Consider the following 14,433-nt stretch of genomic DNA (forward strand, 5'->3'; position numbering starts at 1 on the left):
CACACCCAACGGCGCGCACACATGACGTAATCACCGCTTGGTCTGCTGAAAACACTGGAGAGCTGTTTTTTTTTTTTTACTGGAAACAGAAACAGGTAAATACGCCCTGTTAGCCACTGTTCACAAAGTTATCGATATAATCAGCCAATGGAAAATATCATCGTGTATTACACTCGAGTGTGAAAGGCATCCTAACTAAAACCATGTTCACGGAGAAGTGAATCGACTCTAGCCTCGCACACCCCTCGGCCTCGATTTGCGGCCTTGAGCTAAACGTTAAGGTTATGCATAAGTTAGACATATTGTGAACAATAATAACGTTGTGTTGTTATCAAATTACTGTCCTGCAGAGTAACCGCCGTAGGCCCGCAGCTGAATCCAAAATGCTTTTATCGCTTTGGACCGTCGTGTTTAGCTAATGGCTAACTAGCATCAATGTTAACTCGGATACGTCAGTTTCAGCCTGATAACGTTCCCTCCTGCAGAACCCTATTAAATATACCTGTTATTACAATGTTCTAGTAGTGCTTCTGGTGCGGCCTCCATGGACGTGTTTGATGAAATCCCCTTATGAATTGCGAGTATGTATTGTAACATTATAAACATATAACATTGTAAACATATGTTTATCCTAAGGGTGCGATTTGTGTAAAAAACAGATGGGGGATTTTTTTTTTTTTCTCGTAAAAATAAGGATCTATAACGTTACCAAACCGAGATGTAGAATATGATGTGTAGGCCAGGACATCTCTGTAGCTTTGCAATATTTAATTTAAAATGGTATTTTGACACAAATTTAGCCTTCAACAAATATTGCACCTCCTGTGATTTGAAAATTGCATTAGGTCATATTGTGATTTTGATAAGATTTCGAATAATTATTCATCCCTACTGCACAGCTACTTACACACACACACACATATATATAAAATAAATAAGTAAAAAAAAAAATGCACTTCCGAATGTCTTTGTCTGTAACTTTCCTATGTAAATAACTGTATATGTCCTATTGCTTTATTTTATTTATTTTAAATGTTACTACATTTTAATACACATTTAATTATCTGTTAAGTTCTGTGTATGTACTGGCATGAAGGGACTACAGACTTTCGTTTAATGACAAATTAACAACCTTTGTAACCCTTTTTATTTGTTTATAAAGCGCCGAAGGGTTTAGGGCCAAAATATATTTCTGATCTTCTGCTACATTATGCACCATCCAAACATCACAGGTCGTCTAGGATCAGGTCTGCTTTCTTTCCCCAGAGTCAAAACTAAACATGGAGAAGCAGCGTTCAGCTGCCAGACTCCCAGAAAACTACAGGTCTGCTGAAACTGTGAATTCTTTTAAATCAAAACTTAAGACTTTTCTTTTCACTTTGCACTTTGAATTGCCTTGTTGTTGAAATGTGCTATACAAATAAACTTGCCTTGTCTTGCAACTCTTGTATGTTGTTTAGCTAATGTTGGTCTCTAATGTTTGAAGCTAACGTTACTGCGGTGGCAGAAGTCCCCGTCAATAAAAGTGAAAGTGCGACGGGTTATTCTGTTTATTTAAAAAGCAGCTAACCAAATCAACTATTTAACAAGCAAAGTGAATGGCAGACAGGGCTACTTATTTACTACTTTTTCATAACTTAGTCTTTGTTAACCAGAATACGTCTGCTATAAATGGTCCTGTGACCTGATTCAGAGAAGTGCTCGGTCACTATCTATTGGGAGTACCTTAAAGAACCAAGGCAGACAAACCAAAAATACCAAAATGTTTGAACAAGATTTGGTATAATAACAGTGGCATCTTAAGACTTAAAAGGCTTTTCTCCCCTCTTGTTTTCACAGCTCAGCCATGAACTGGAACAAAGGTGGTCCAGGTGTGAAACGAGGATTTGGGTTTGGAGGATTTTCCCTTGCAGGGAAAAAAGACGAGCCTGATGTAACTCCAAAATCTCACACGTCATTCGGAGGCGCAGGGTCAAGTGGGGGATATGGGAAGAACCAACAGCTCCCGTCGTTCTACAAAATAGGGACCAAAAGAGCTAATTTTGATGAGGAAAATGCGTGAGTATTACATCTCTATCATACACATACATACACTTACACATATGTTCTGGTTAACCCCTGAGAAAACCGTCAGTGTAAAATGTGATTTGTGGTATTAGATAATTATAAACTGCATCTTTGTCATTGTCAACAAGGTATTTTGAAGATGATGAAGAGGAGTCCAGCAGTAATGTGGATCTGCCGTACATTCCAGCTGAGAACTCGCCCACACGGCAGCAGATGCAGTCTGGTGGTGGCTCAGACAGTGAAGATGACCCACTGGATGCCTTCATGGCAGAGGTTGAGGTGAGAACAGAATTAAAGATTGACAGAAACAAACTAGAATATGCTTCTAAATGCTTCATCTGCTCTTTTCTCTAACAAATCGTTATTTTTCTCCTCCTCCAGAACCAAGCAGCTAAAGACATGAGAAAACTAGAGGAAAAGGAAAAGGAGAAAAAGTCAACAAAGTAAGACTTAAATGTCCTCTCATGTTTGATTGTTAGTCACTTCTGTGGTCCTTATGCTTAGGTTAAACTTTGACCAAAATAAATAAGGATTGCCCGCAACTGAATTAAAATGTTATGTAAAAATAGTAAAAGTCTACTAATTTGAGATAATCAGACTGTTAATTATATGTATTTAACTGCTGTTCACTGCTTTTACAAACATCTTAATTACCAATACAGCTTTATGCCGAAATTATATCTTAAGTCTCTCCAATTAGTGGCACAAAGCATTGCACATCCAGCAATTTTTTGCTGGCTTAGCAGATGATATCAGGTAAGCAGAGTGACCTTAGTCATGATAGGATGTGGGCTGTCTTGGGTGTATGAACGAGCCGCAGGGAAGTTTTTTTTTTTCTCCGCTTGTCATTTCAGGGGTATTCGTGATGACATTGAAGAAGAAGATGAACAAGTGAGTGAGCCCTCCAAAGTTCTTCATCCACTACATCGTTGATCAGAGAGGTCTCCAGACCAAACATTCCTTAAATCGACCCTGTCTAATCTTATAAAGCCCCCTGCCTTCCTCTCTATCTGACCATGCAGGTTGCATTTAGGATCATTATGATGGAGGGCTTTTTCTTATGTAGGTTATTCTTGTTGTTTAGAAAGTGTGTGGGGGGTGGGGAGCATGTTTAATATTTGATTTGTTTGAGCCAGTGGCAGAATAGTTGATATCACATTGTGAACAATAATTTATCCTTCTGTTATAAAGCTGAATGTCTCTTTAAGTGTTTGTCAGTTACTGATGGCTGGTTGCTGTGGTAAGCAGCAAACCTGCTCGGTTTTTCACATGAAATGCTGTGCTCTCTGCAGGAAGCCTACTTCCGCTACATGGCAGAGAATCCCACAGCTGGGCTGACCCAAGAGGAAGAGGAGGAAAATATTGACTATGACAGTGACGGGAACCCAATCGCCTCTACCACCAAGAAAATCATCTTGCCGCTTCCCCCCATTGACCACTCTGAGGTATATTTGATGATGCTAAATGAGCTCAGAAAGTTCAGGAGTCTCAACTACAGATCAACATTTTATGTTTAAAACGTGTAATATGAGTGAATTTATTTGTTTTTCTCATTTTTTTTACTATAGATTGATTACCCACCCTTTGAGAAAAACTTCTACAATGAGCACGAGGAGCTCAGCAACCTGACTGGAACTCAAGTGTTGGAGTTAAGGCACAAACTGAACTTAAGGGTAAGTGTGCGATTCATACATGCTACAGATGCACCAAATGTTAGGAAACTGAAATTAATCGTACGAAAATCACAAAAAAAACTCTTTCAGTGTTCATCCTAATAAGTCAAAAAGACTGAATAAATTTTACCGAAAAATTAAATTGACATTTGACATTTTAAAGTTTTGAGAAAGACGCAAAAATCGCCGTTTGCAGAGCCTGTTCTGCTGAATTGTCTCCTAGCACATCCACACCATCTGTGGCTGACTTCTTAGAAAAGGCAACAAACAACCTGAACCGCTTTGATTGTTTCTGTCAGTCGTTTATGAGAAGACGATTAAGCTAGCAGCACCTAAATTGTCCATTAAAATTAAATGGACACATGTAATTTACTTTACCGGACCCTCTTGGGCCTTGGACCTACCGCCAATAGTCTCTCCAAATCCTTTGGGAAACATTGAGTAAAAGAACATTTTGACTATTTAATTTATGCAGTGGTTTTTAAAAAATCGTGAAAAAAATGTGAAAAACTTTGTGTGGTATTCAGGAAAGTTGTTAAGTTTTTCATTATATTCAATTTTGGCTTTGGCCAAGAATTTTAATTTCGGTGCATCCCTAATACATACTAGTATATAAATGTTATATAGGTGAAATGATAAACATGGCAGATTCAGTCTTTTTTGTTTTGGCCCCAATCCACTTTTTAGCAACATTCCTTGCAGTGATGGCTGTTGGGAACAGATACAATGGAGACATAGTCCTTTTTTTGTGTGTGAACTGTTTTCATCATTATAATTGTTCTGAATCTCTTTTGTTTTCTGCTACTTTACCTTGTCTTTCTCAGGTATCTGGTGCTGCCCCTCCAAAACCTTCTACTAGCTTTGCTCATTTCGGCTTTGATGAGCAGCTAATGCACCAAATCCGCAAGTCTGAGTACACTCAGCCCACACCGATTCAGTGCCAGGTATAATGCAAGTTTATCTTAAGGTTGTGCCACTATTGACTATTGAAAGTTTATTTTTTTATATATATTTCATGAAGAATTCGTTGTTTTTGTTCTCCATCTGGGTTGTAGGGTGTGCCCATAGCTCTTTCTGGACGCGATATGATTGGTATTGCAAAAACTGGCAGTGGCAAAACTGCAGCTTTTATCTGGCCCATGCTGGTTCACATCATGGACCAAAAGGAACTGGAGCCGGGAGAGGGGCCCATCGCAGTCATCGTGTGTCCCACCAGAGAGCTTTGTCAGCAGGTAAGAAATGGGAAGGGACGGAGTCAGACTTTGTGAGTGTGTAAAGGACATGTGCTGTAGTATTACTGTTTGTGTGTCACTTTAAATGTTTGCCAGATCCATGCAGAGTGTAAGCGTTTTGGGAAAGCCTACTCATTGCGGTCTGTGGCGGTTTATGGAGGAGGCAGCATGTGGGAGCAAGCCAAAGCGCTGCAGGAGGGAGCAGAAATTGTGGTGTGCACTCCGGTAAGAGAAGGGACGACCAACTTTTGTCTTTTGTCTTTTTCTTCTAAGAAGAAAGTTCACACCCTGCTGCTGCAACAAATGCGAGATTTATTGTTTGTGTGTTTGCACAGGGTCGTCTGATTGACCACGTTAAAAAGAAGGCCACGTCCCTGCAAAGAGTGACATACCTGGTGTTTGATGAGGCCGATCGCATGTTTGATATGGGCTTTGGTGGGTTGGCATTATCGTTGTTGTAACAAAGATGTTGTAAACCTGATTTGTGCACTGCAACTTAGTTCTCTTTTCCCTTTCAGAATATCAGGTTAGATCTGTTGCTAGCCATGTCCGCCCCGACAGACAGAGTGAGTGGGTTTCCTTAAGTATGAAGACAGTGTTCATTATCATAAATAGAGAGGCTTCAGAGTGCTTTTTATAATTGTTAATATGATTTCCTTCACAGCCCTTCTGTTTAGCGCTACTTTCCGAAAGAAGATAGAGAGGCTTGCCAGAGACATCTTGGTGGATCCTATTCGTGTGGTGCAGGGAGACATCGGAGAGGTATGCAGCATCACACATTATCAAATAACTCTGTAGGTACACAAAGAGACACATTTGCTAGTTTATCCCTTTTCAGTGTGTCTCAATTCCCTAAACTCAAATTCAAGCCTACATGAATATTAAATACAGTAATTAATATGTTGAAATAATGTTTCAAATGGCTGAACAATTAAGTAAAATATTATTGAAATTGCAATATAGCAGAAGTGCAATATCCAGATTGCAGGAGCTGCACTTGTTTGCAGCTTGTAAGCATTGTGGTGCTACAGAGATGCCCCAGCCTGCAACTCATTTTCTCTAGGTGGAAGGGAACATGCTTGTTTGGTACAGAACCCAGAACAAATCATATAATCATCATCATTTTAGTATTTTTTTTTCCAGTGAAAGTTAAATGCAAAAATTACCATTCTCACTAAAATCCTGACTCTTATTGCAATTTTGGTCAAAATAATCGCAATCTAAATTTTTCTTCAAGGCCAAGTTTTATAAAATAAAACATTTTAAAATTTGACTTGAAAATGTGTCTGTCTTTGAACTTCTGTTTTAGGTGTACAGTATTTACATTTTCAATGTATCCCATGTTTTAATGACCTTCCTCTCTGACCAGGCCAATGAGGATGTGACCCAGGTGGTGGAGCTGCTGCCCAGCGGGACAGATAAATGGAGCTGGCTGACCCGGCGGCTGGTCGAGTTCACCTCCTCCGGCTCAGTCCTCATCTTCGTCACCAAGAAGGCGAACTCTGAGGAACTGGCCACTAACCTGACCCAAGAGGGCTACAGCCTGGGCCTCCTGCACGGAGACATGGACCAGAGTGAGAGGAACAAGGTCATCAGCGACTTCAAGAAAAAGAATTTGCCTGTTCTGGTGGCCACAGATGTTGCTGGTGAGTTCAAGAGACTGTGTTGATGAATCCTTGTCGCTTTCTGTTTGAGGATGAACAGTTTTGTGTGCTGTTTTTTAACATTTACTCTGGGAAGTGACTGTTCAGTCTACTTTATATTGAGAGCTGAGTACCAAAGCTATAGTATAAACTTATAATTTAATCTTTTAACATTTTTCTGCTTCTTGTTTTTATTCCCCCGCAGCTCGTGGTCTGGACATCCCGTCTATTCGCACTGTGGTGAACTACGACGTGGCACGAGACATCGACACACACACACACAGGATTGGTCGAACTGGTCGTGCTGGAGAGAAGGGTGTGGCTTACACTCTCCTCACGAACAAAGACACCACATTCGCTGGTGACCTTGTGAGAAATCTAGAGGGCGCTAATCAAGCTGTTTCCAAAGAGTTGATGGATTTAGCCATGCAGGTGCGATAAAGAAATTGAAGAATCAAAAAAGCCGGAGAGTAAATGTATTGGTGTTTAGGAGTGAATGTTTTTAACTTTGTTCTTTTGACGGTTTCCCCCCAGAATCCCTGGTTCAGGAAATCCCGATTCAAGGGTGGTAAAGGAAAGAGGCTGAATATTGGCGGAGGTGGTCTTGGTTACAGAGAGAGACCGGGCCTGGGGGCTGAAAGCTCTGTGAGTTGTAAATTTTTTTTGTGATGTGGGAATAATCTAAGCAATCTAAGTACTTTGCACTGTAAAATGAACAAATATTAACAATAATTCCAGACTAAACCTATAAACTTCGACCCTCTTACACCATTAAAAGCTCTTAAGATGGAAAATATTTATTTTCTTTTGGGGAAAATTCAGAGAGATGTGAGTAACTCTCTGTTGTCTTAGCAGGAACGCAGCAGCAGCAGCAGCAGCAGCAGCAGCATAATGTCTTCTGCTGGTAGTTATGAAGGCTACAGCAAACCGGCCACTGGGGCAATGGGAGATCGCATGTCTGCAATGAAACAAGCCTTCCAGGTAGATCTCTCTCCCTTCTGTTGTTCTGTCTTAATTATTGTCAACTTTTACATGACAAATAACAATACTTTTCAAAACATCCCCCCCTCTGTTTTTTTTGGAATCGCACCCCTGTTTAAATTAAATTTACAAAGTAAAGTTTTCAATTCAGGCATTTATTTCATGAAAACTTCCACAAAAAATAATTGTTGTAGTTATTACACTACTACACCACCATTACATTTTCCCTGGAGGTGCGCTTACCACACTTTGAGAATCGCTGGTCTAAAACAATTGTGTTGCCTGTCACTCACTCATAGCACAAGGTCTTGAAAGTACCAACAGCATTGGTAGTAAAGGGAATTTTAGATGATCTCAGCACCTGGCAAAGAAATGTTTTAGTCAACTAGTAAATTAACCAGCATCCTGTCACCACCTTGCAATATATTTTGGTCATTTGTGTCACCAGGCAGTGTAATCCCTAATTAGACGTTTCAGAGGAAGGATGTCCCTTAAAAGTAAGGATATCTTCTGCCTCCCAAGCAGCTAATCTATTCTTCTCAATGTCTCTTTTTCTTCTAGGCTCAGTATAAGAGCCACTTTGTGGCTGCGTCAAGCGGTCCTCCAAAGCTCAGCACCAAATCTAACAGCTCATCAGGCTGGACCAGTGCCGGAAGCCTGAGCTCTGTGCCGACGGAGGCCGCCAATGGTTCAGAACGGTCCCAGGGCGCCATGATGTCCATGTCTGGCTTCACCAGCGCTGGCTCCCTTAGCTCAGTGCCCACCAGTCAAACCAGTTCTCTGCTCAGCTACCCTCCGCCTGCTCCTCCCTCACAGAGAGACAGTTCACGGGACAGACACGGGGACGACCGGGGGCGCCATGGAGACAAAGATCGTGACCGCCACAGCGACAGAGGCGATCGACACAGTGGAGAGGATCGCTACGGAGACCGGGACCGCCATGGAGATAGAGAGCGTGACCGCCACGGGGACCGGGACCGCTACAGTAGCAGCCGCCACACCGATAGTCGTAACGGAGATGGAAGCAAGAGGGACAGAGAGGATCGGAGAAGTGAGAGAGAGGGGGGAGACAGGGGGAGTGGGGAGGGGAGGGACAGAGGAGATGATAGCTTTGCTGTCCCTGAACCACCGAAACGTAGAAAGAGCAGGTGGGACAACTAAAGGGGGGGGGGGGGGGAACACATCATTAGAATAATATGTGCAACCAACTGCTCCATGATGAGCTTGTCTCCTGTGTTGGCAGATAGCATATCAGAGGCTGACACAGGCACAGTACTTTAGAGGGTATTTTGTAGACTTGGAATAAAAAGTGTACTGACGCTTGTGTCAAGTTGGGTAGGACATTGTGATTTGTTCAGAGTTCAACAGTGTCAGACAGATCAACAGAAGCAGCTCAGAGACAGCCACTGCACATATACCACCAAGACAAGTTATTGTAAGTTAATAGGATCAAGCTGTAGAGCTGTAATGAATCCTACTGTCGTAAAAAACAATTCATAGTTTGGATGTGTTGGTTGTTGTCTTGTTTCCTCTCACTGAGCTCCAAACATGCTTTTGTGCTTGCAAATCTGATGCTTTATTTTGGGTCTTCGCTTAGTGTGTTTGTGTGTTTTGTTAATCTACAAAGCTAACTGTTTAATTTTTGAAGGCGCTCTGTGATGATTCACAGTCACACACATACATTGTCAAAGCTATGTGTGGCTCTCTTTGTGTCTTGTATTCAAGTTTTAGTGAAGTGCCTTTCCTTGGCATTTAGTCTGTCTATGCTTTTGAAATGTTTTTCAAGAAGATGCGTTTGTTTGTATGAAAGGAATTTTGAGTGTTCATTCACACATGGAAAATGTGAAGTTTTGATTAAAAAGACTCCTTTGGCATCTACTTTTGTTTCTGCTTTCAATAACAGTCAAATGATGAAAACTGAAAACATCTGCACATCTGAGGTTCTCAGTTCAGTCTGTAAATGCAAAATAATGTTTTCCTAAATCACCAAATACATCGAATACTTTTTCTTAAAGTGTCTATTATGCAGTACATCAAATGAATTTTGTTTTATTTTGTCCTTTTATTTGTAATTCAGTAGGCAAAGAAGCAGGCATGTTGACTTTAAAACACAAAACTGCCATTTGAAGTACAGATTGCCATGAAATAAAGAGATTTAGAAAGACACGAAAGAACTGAGTGCTTGTTGTACTATGAATATCTTCACTGTCATGGTCATAAAATGCTCAGGGGCTGCTGTAATTCAGGCTTTAGTGCAGAATTGGAAACCAATTGATTTAATAGAAGTCGTAGTATGCTATCATGTCTGCTTTGATGCCAATAAGAAGGTGCAGTGACAAGAAAAACTTTATATAAACTAATAGCATTGTATATTTATAGTCTTCATTTTCAGAAATGAAAGGAATCGGTAGATAAAAAACATTCAGCACTCTACAAACCCCAAAGCCTTAAAGACTCATTATGTTGAGTCTATAAGGGAGAGCGGGGTGAGTTGAGACAGTTTTTACTTGAGGTGTCTTTAAAGCGAGGACATGACAGTAATGTCTCCAACTAAAATATGTGCATATATTTTAGGATGTGGTGCATCCCTGGGAATAATCAATCTGGATCTAAAATAAACTGTTTTCAAAATATGGCTTTCTAAAAAAAAAAGTGGACTCTTGGCTCAACTTGCCCCATATGAGAGGCGAGTTGAGCCACATGGGGATCAGTGTCATTTTATCATGCAAACTCAAACGCCAGGTCCCAACATTCAGTTTCACTTAGATAGTAAAACATTGCAGCTATGTCTCCTAGTTGTTTCATATCAATGTATCACTTCCTGTCCTGTTGATACATCATGTCCCGTGCCACCTGATGAATGGACTTCCTATTTTGTACCTCTCCCACTACTCTGTCCAAATTCACAATAGGAGTTGAAGCCTGTTTTCCATTTATAGAAGCATGACATGATGGTTTCTGGTCTAAAATGCACAATGTCACATCATTTTGGTGATGCTTAAAAATGGTTGGCTCAACTTCCCCTGGGTCTTTTGGCTCAAATTACCACATCCAGCAGTTTAGAGTTAACATCATGCTAACAGCATGGCCTCATATTAACTTCCTAAAGCAATAACACGTTTCTTTTCTTATACCTTATTTACCCCTTAAGCCTTTACTTATGACTTTTATTGTCTGATACTGCATGCTTTTGCAATGTGTCAGGTTACTTGACACAGGAAGCTACAGCTTTAACAAATTAGATCTCCAGAAAACTATCATTAAAGCAAATCTTCATTCGTAGAATTATTGTCAATACTGATGTTAATATCATCAACTATGATAACACTAATAAAAAAATAATTGTAAATACTGACTTGAATAACGGTTTATTGTACTAGTGAGTGACTGGTGTAGCCCATAGACTGTATAAGGTATAGGCCATGACAAAACGTGATGGTGCAGTTTCTCACTGTAACCGCTGGAGGGGAGTGATGAACATGATTCTGAATGCACTCGTTAACTCCACCTGTTGTTTTTGTTTGATTGTTATTAACGCAGATATTAAAAACATTTCCATGTCAAATGAGGAATGTTCACTTTTAGTCCCTAACTGTGATTACTAGTGAACAATCAAGTGTCACTCGATCATGTTTATAATTATTATACTTCGATATATTTTGTAAGCTGATCATGTAAGTTCTTGATCCTCAAAGCTATCAAATAAATGTAATGTAAATTGTACAATATATTCCCCTAAATTTGTAGTAGAGACAAAGTACGAAGTAGCAGAAAATAGAAATACTCAAGTACCTTAAAATTGTATTTAAATTGTACAGCACTTGGGAACTCTCTTCCACGAGACTGATTTCTTCTTTGGGACTATAAGGTAAAAGTTGAGGTTTTACTTTTGTACTTTGACTTAAGTAAGATTTGCAGGAGTTTTACTTGTAATTAAGCATTTTTACATGGCAACTATTACTTCCAATATGATCTGTCTATGTCTTACACTCCTGTGCACATACAGTTTAATTATTTATTTTATTTACTCAGGACAACAATCATATGGTACGGAGCAAAAATCAAGACCGAATAAAATAACAAAAAGACAAAATGCTTGAAGTAAGCAAAGTAAAAAATGAATACACAAAACATTTTATTGTGTTATTTTTAGCTAAAAATATGATTAAGTTGATAATATAGTAGTGTAGTGAAGAAGAAGAAGAAGAAGAAGAAGAAGATAAACTTTATTAATCCTGCGAGGGGAAATTCAATGTTTTCACTCTGTTATTATTATGTTAGTATTTACACACAGGGCCGAAAGACACACACATGCACAAACAGGATCCATAGCAACACACGGAGAGATGAGCAGTTGGAGGTTCAGGGGCTTGCTCAAGGCCTCCTTCGGCAGTGCCCAGGGAGGTGACGTATTTATTGACTTATAGACATGTAGAGACATGGACATTAAACAGCACATGTTCATAAAAAATAAACACAATCAGGAGAGATATGATCAACTATAAAAACACTAATAACTGACTGTCACTAACTGACTCTCACAACCCCCAACCCTCCCTTATATACTGTAAATGTTTGCACATGTAAATCTGGTGTAAATATTTTGCACATCATTTCACAAACTTGCATTTACTCATTTGGCAGATGCTTTTCTACAAATCAACTTACAGGAACAACATACAAGCATCAATAGAGTAAGAGTTCTTTGAGTAACAATAGATACTAAAAAGAGCAGCAATAAATAGTATCAAGAGCTATTAACACATATGGCAGGAATGGGATAAATACCCAGGGAAGATGTAAGAGTTAATCAAAAGATGCAATCAATATACAGGAAGTACATGTTAGAGGTTGCATGTTACACACATTCTTTATTATTATTATTATATATACGTTATGTTTATTGTTATGAACGAAGACACCATAGCAAGTTCCTTGTATGTGTAAACCTACCTGGCAATAAAGCTGATTCTGAAGCTGATAATGCTAATGCGAGCAGTTATAAAATGAGTGAAAAGCACTTTCAGCACTCAAAACACAAAAGGTACAGTTATCCTCAGGGTCCATTTTTACAGAAAAGGATTACACGTGGAGGGGGGCCACATGTGAAAAATGTAGCCTAATTGAGTTTTGAGTTTAAAGTCAGAATTCTAAGTTGCCCAGAAATCAATGTTTTAATGTTTCTAATGTAAACCACGCATAAAAGGAAAGGAAATTTATGTTTGGTAGATTATTACTACCAAATTATTTTGGTAGGTTACTATAATAATTATTTCTTATTTCTATACTTGCAACAAATGCCAGGTGAAGAATGGGATGCCATCCCACAGCAGTGTTTGACTCAGCATGTGGAGGAGGTGCCAAACTGTTGTGGCTGTGTATGGTTCTTCCACACGTTACTGACGCTCCTGTTTGTTCAATGAATAAATTGTTAAATTGCCAAGATGTCTTGTTTCTTCAGACTTCAATCATCCAATCCACCAAACAACACCAAACAGAGTCAACAGCAAAGAAAAGCTGTTTGGCATTGTCAGAGAAGGTTTGGCAAAGTGGCAAAAAAAACACACATACTCAGCTCTGCTGCTCATCCCACACATGTCCCTTAGAAATGTGGCACATTGAAAAGGGACATAAACAGACTTTCCAGTGGTAACAGATTTATTGCCAACAAGTATTGTTACAACAAAGAAATAATATACCAAACACAAATGTCCTTACTTTTGTGCATAGTTTATGAACATGTTTTTAGAAACCTGGTGTAGCAAATAGACAGACAGAATAACCTATTAGTATTATGAAAATACGTTTTTTTGCATCTGGTGTAGCAAATGACAGAATAACATTTTACTGTTAAAGTTGTCCAAAAATGTATCTAGTTTCAGTGTTTCTAAAATATGTTTCTAGTAACCTGTTGTAGCAAATGACAGAATAACATTTTAATTTCCAAGTTGTCCAAAGATTGATCTAGTTCCAATGTTTCTAAAATATGTTTCTAGTAACCTGTTGTAGCAAATGACAGAATAACATTTTAATATCCAAGTTGTCCAAAGATTGATCTAGTTCCAATGTTTCTAAAATATGTTTCTAGTAACCTGTTGTAGCAAATGACAGAATAACATTTTACTGTTAAAGTTGTCCAAAAATGTATCTAGTTTCAGTGTTTCTAAAATATGTTTCTAGTAACCTGTTGTAGCAAATGACAGAATAACATTTTAATATCCAAGTTGTCCAAAGATTGATCCAGTTCCATTGTTTCTAAAACATGTTTCTAGTAACCTGTTGTAGCAAATGACAGAATAACATTTTAATATCCAAGTTGTCCAAAGATTGATCCAGTTCCATTGTTTCTAAAACATGTTTCTAGTAACCTGTTGTAGCAAATGACAGAATAACATTTTAATATCCAAGTTGTCCAAAGATTGATCTAGTTCCAATGTTTCTAAAATATGTTTCTAGTAACCTGTTGTAGCAAATGACAGAATAACATTTTACTGTTAAAGTTGTCCAAAAATGTATCTAGTTTCAGTGTTTCTAAAATATGTTTCTAGTAACCTGTTGTAGCAAATGACAGAATAACATTTTAATATCCAAGTTGTCCAAAGATTGATCTAGTTCCAATGTTTCTAAAACATGTTTCTAGTAACCTGTTGTAGCAAATGACAGAATAACATTTTAATATCCAAGTTGTCCAAAGATTGATCTAGTTCCAATGTTTCTAAAACATGTTTCTAGTAACCTGTTGTAGCAAATGACAGAATAACATTTTAATATCCAAGTTGTCCAAAGATTGATCTAGTTCCAATGTTTCTAAAACATGTTTCTAGTAACCTGTTGTAG

At 38.8% G+C, this 14,433-nt stretch overlaps 1 protein-coding gene across 4 annotated transcripts; it reads left to right on the top strand.

Annotated features, from left to right (window-relative positions):
- Window positions 1-9: 9 nt before the first annotated feature.
- ddx42 (DEAD (Asp-Glu-Ala-Asp) box helicase 42) lies at window positions 10-9,474 on the top strand. Of its 4 annotated transcripts, none has more exons than XM_038705746.1 (19): window positions 10-95; window positions 1,267-1,324; window positions 1,840-2,058; window positions 2,196-2,346; window positions 2,449-2,510; window positions 2,922-2,958; window positions 3,360-3,512; window positions 3,636-3,740; window positions 4,565-4,684; window positions 4,796-4,972; window positions 5,069-5,197; window positions 5,308-5,407; window positions 5,491-5,538; window positions 5,637-5,734; window positions 6,342-6,618; window positions 6,821-7,047; window positions 7,150-7,260; window positions 7,468-7,596; window positions 8,158-9,474. In XM_038705746.1, exons 2-19 carry the CDS (start codon window positions 1,281-1,283, stop codon window positions 8,755-8,757), a joined length of 2,787 nt encoding a protein of 928 aa, XP_038561674.1. In that variant the 5' UTR covers window positions 10-95; window positions 1,267-1,280; the 3' UTR covers window positions 8,758-9,474. The 4 variants fall into 4 exon arrangements, with proteins under 4 accessions (XP_038561674.1, XP_038561681.1, XP_038561686.1 ...); XM_038705753.1 differs by having other exon boundaries at window positions 7,471-7,596; window positions 8,158-8,757; XM_038705758.1 differs by lacking the exon at window positions 1,267-1,324 and having other exon boundaries at window positions 15-95.
- The last annotated feature ends 4,959 nt before the right edge of the window (window positions 9,475-14,433 follow it).

This window comes from Micropterus salmoides, unplaced genomic scaffold (genome assembly GCF_014851395.1).
Source record: "Micropterus salmoides isolate LMB-PRFRI ecotype aquatic unplaced genomic scaffold, ASM1485139v1 Ms_hic_scaffold_10, whole genome shotgun sequence".
NCBI classification, from domain to species: Eukaryota; Metazoa; Chordata; class Actinopteri; order Centrarchiformes; family Centrarchidae; genus Micropterus; species Micropterus salmoides.

Coding starts and splice junctions, on each gene's coding strand:
- ddx42 (XM_038705746.1), top strand. CDS start 1,281: ATGGAGAAGCAGCGTTCAGCTGCCAGACTCCCAGAAAACTACAG. Junction 2,347..2,448: donor CCTTCATGGCAGAGGTTGAG/GTGAGAACAGAA, acceptor CTCCTCCTCCAG/AACCAAGCAGCTAAAGACAT. Junction 2,959..3,359: donor TTGAAGAAGAAGATGAACAA/GTGAGTGAGCCC, acceptor TGCTCTCTGCAG/GAAGCCTACTTCCGCTACAT.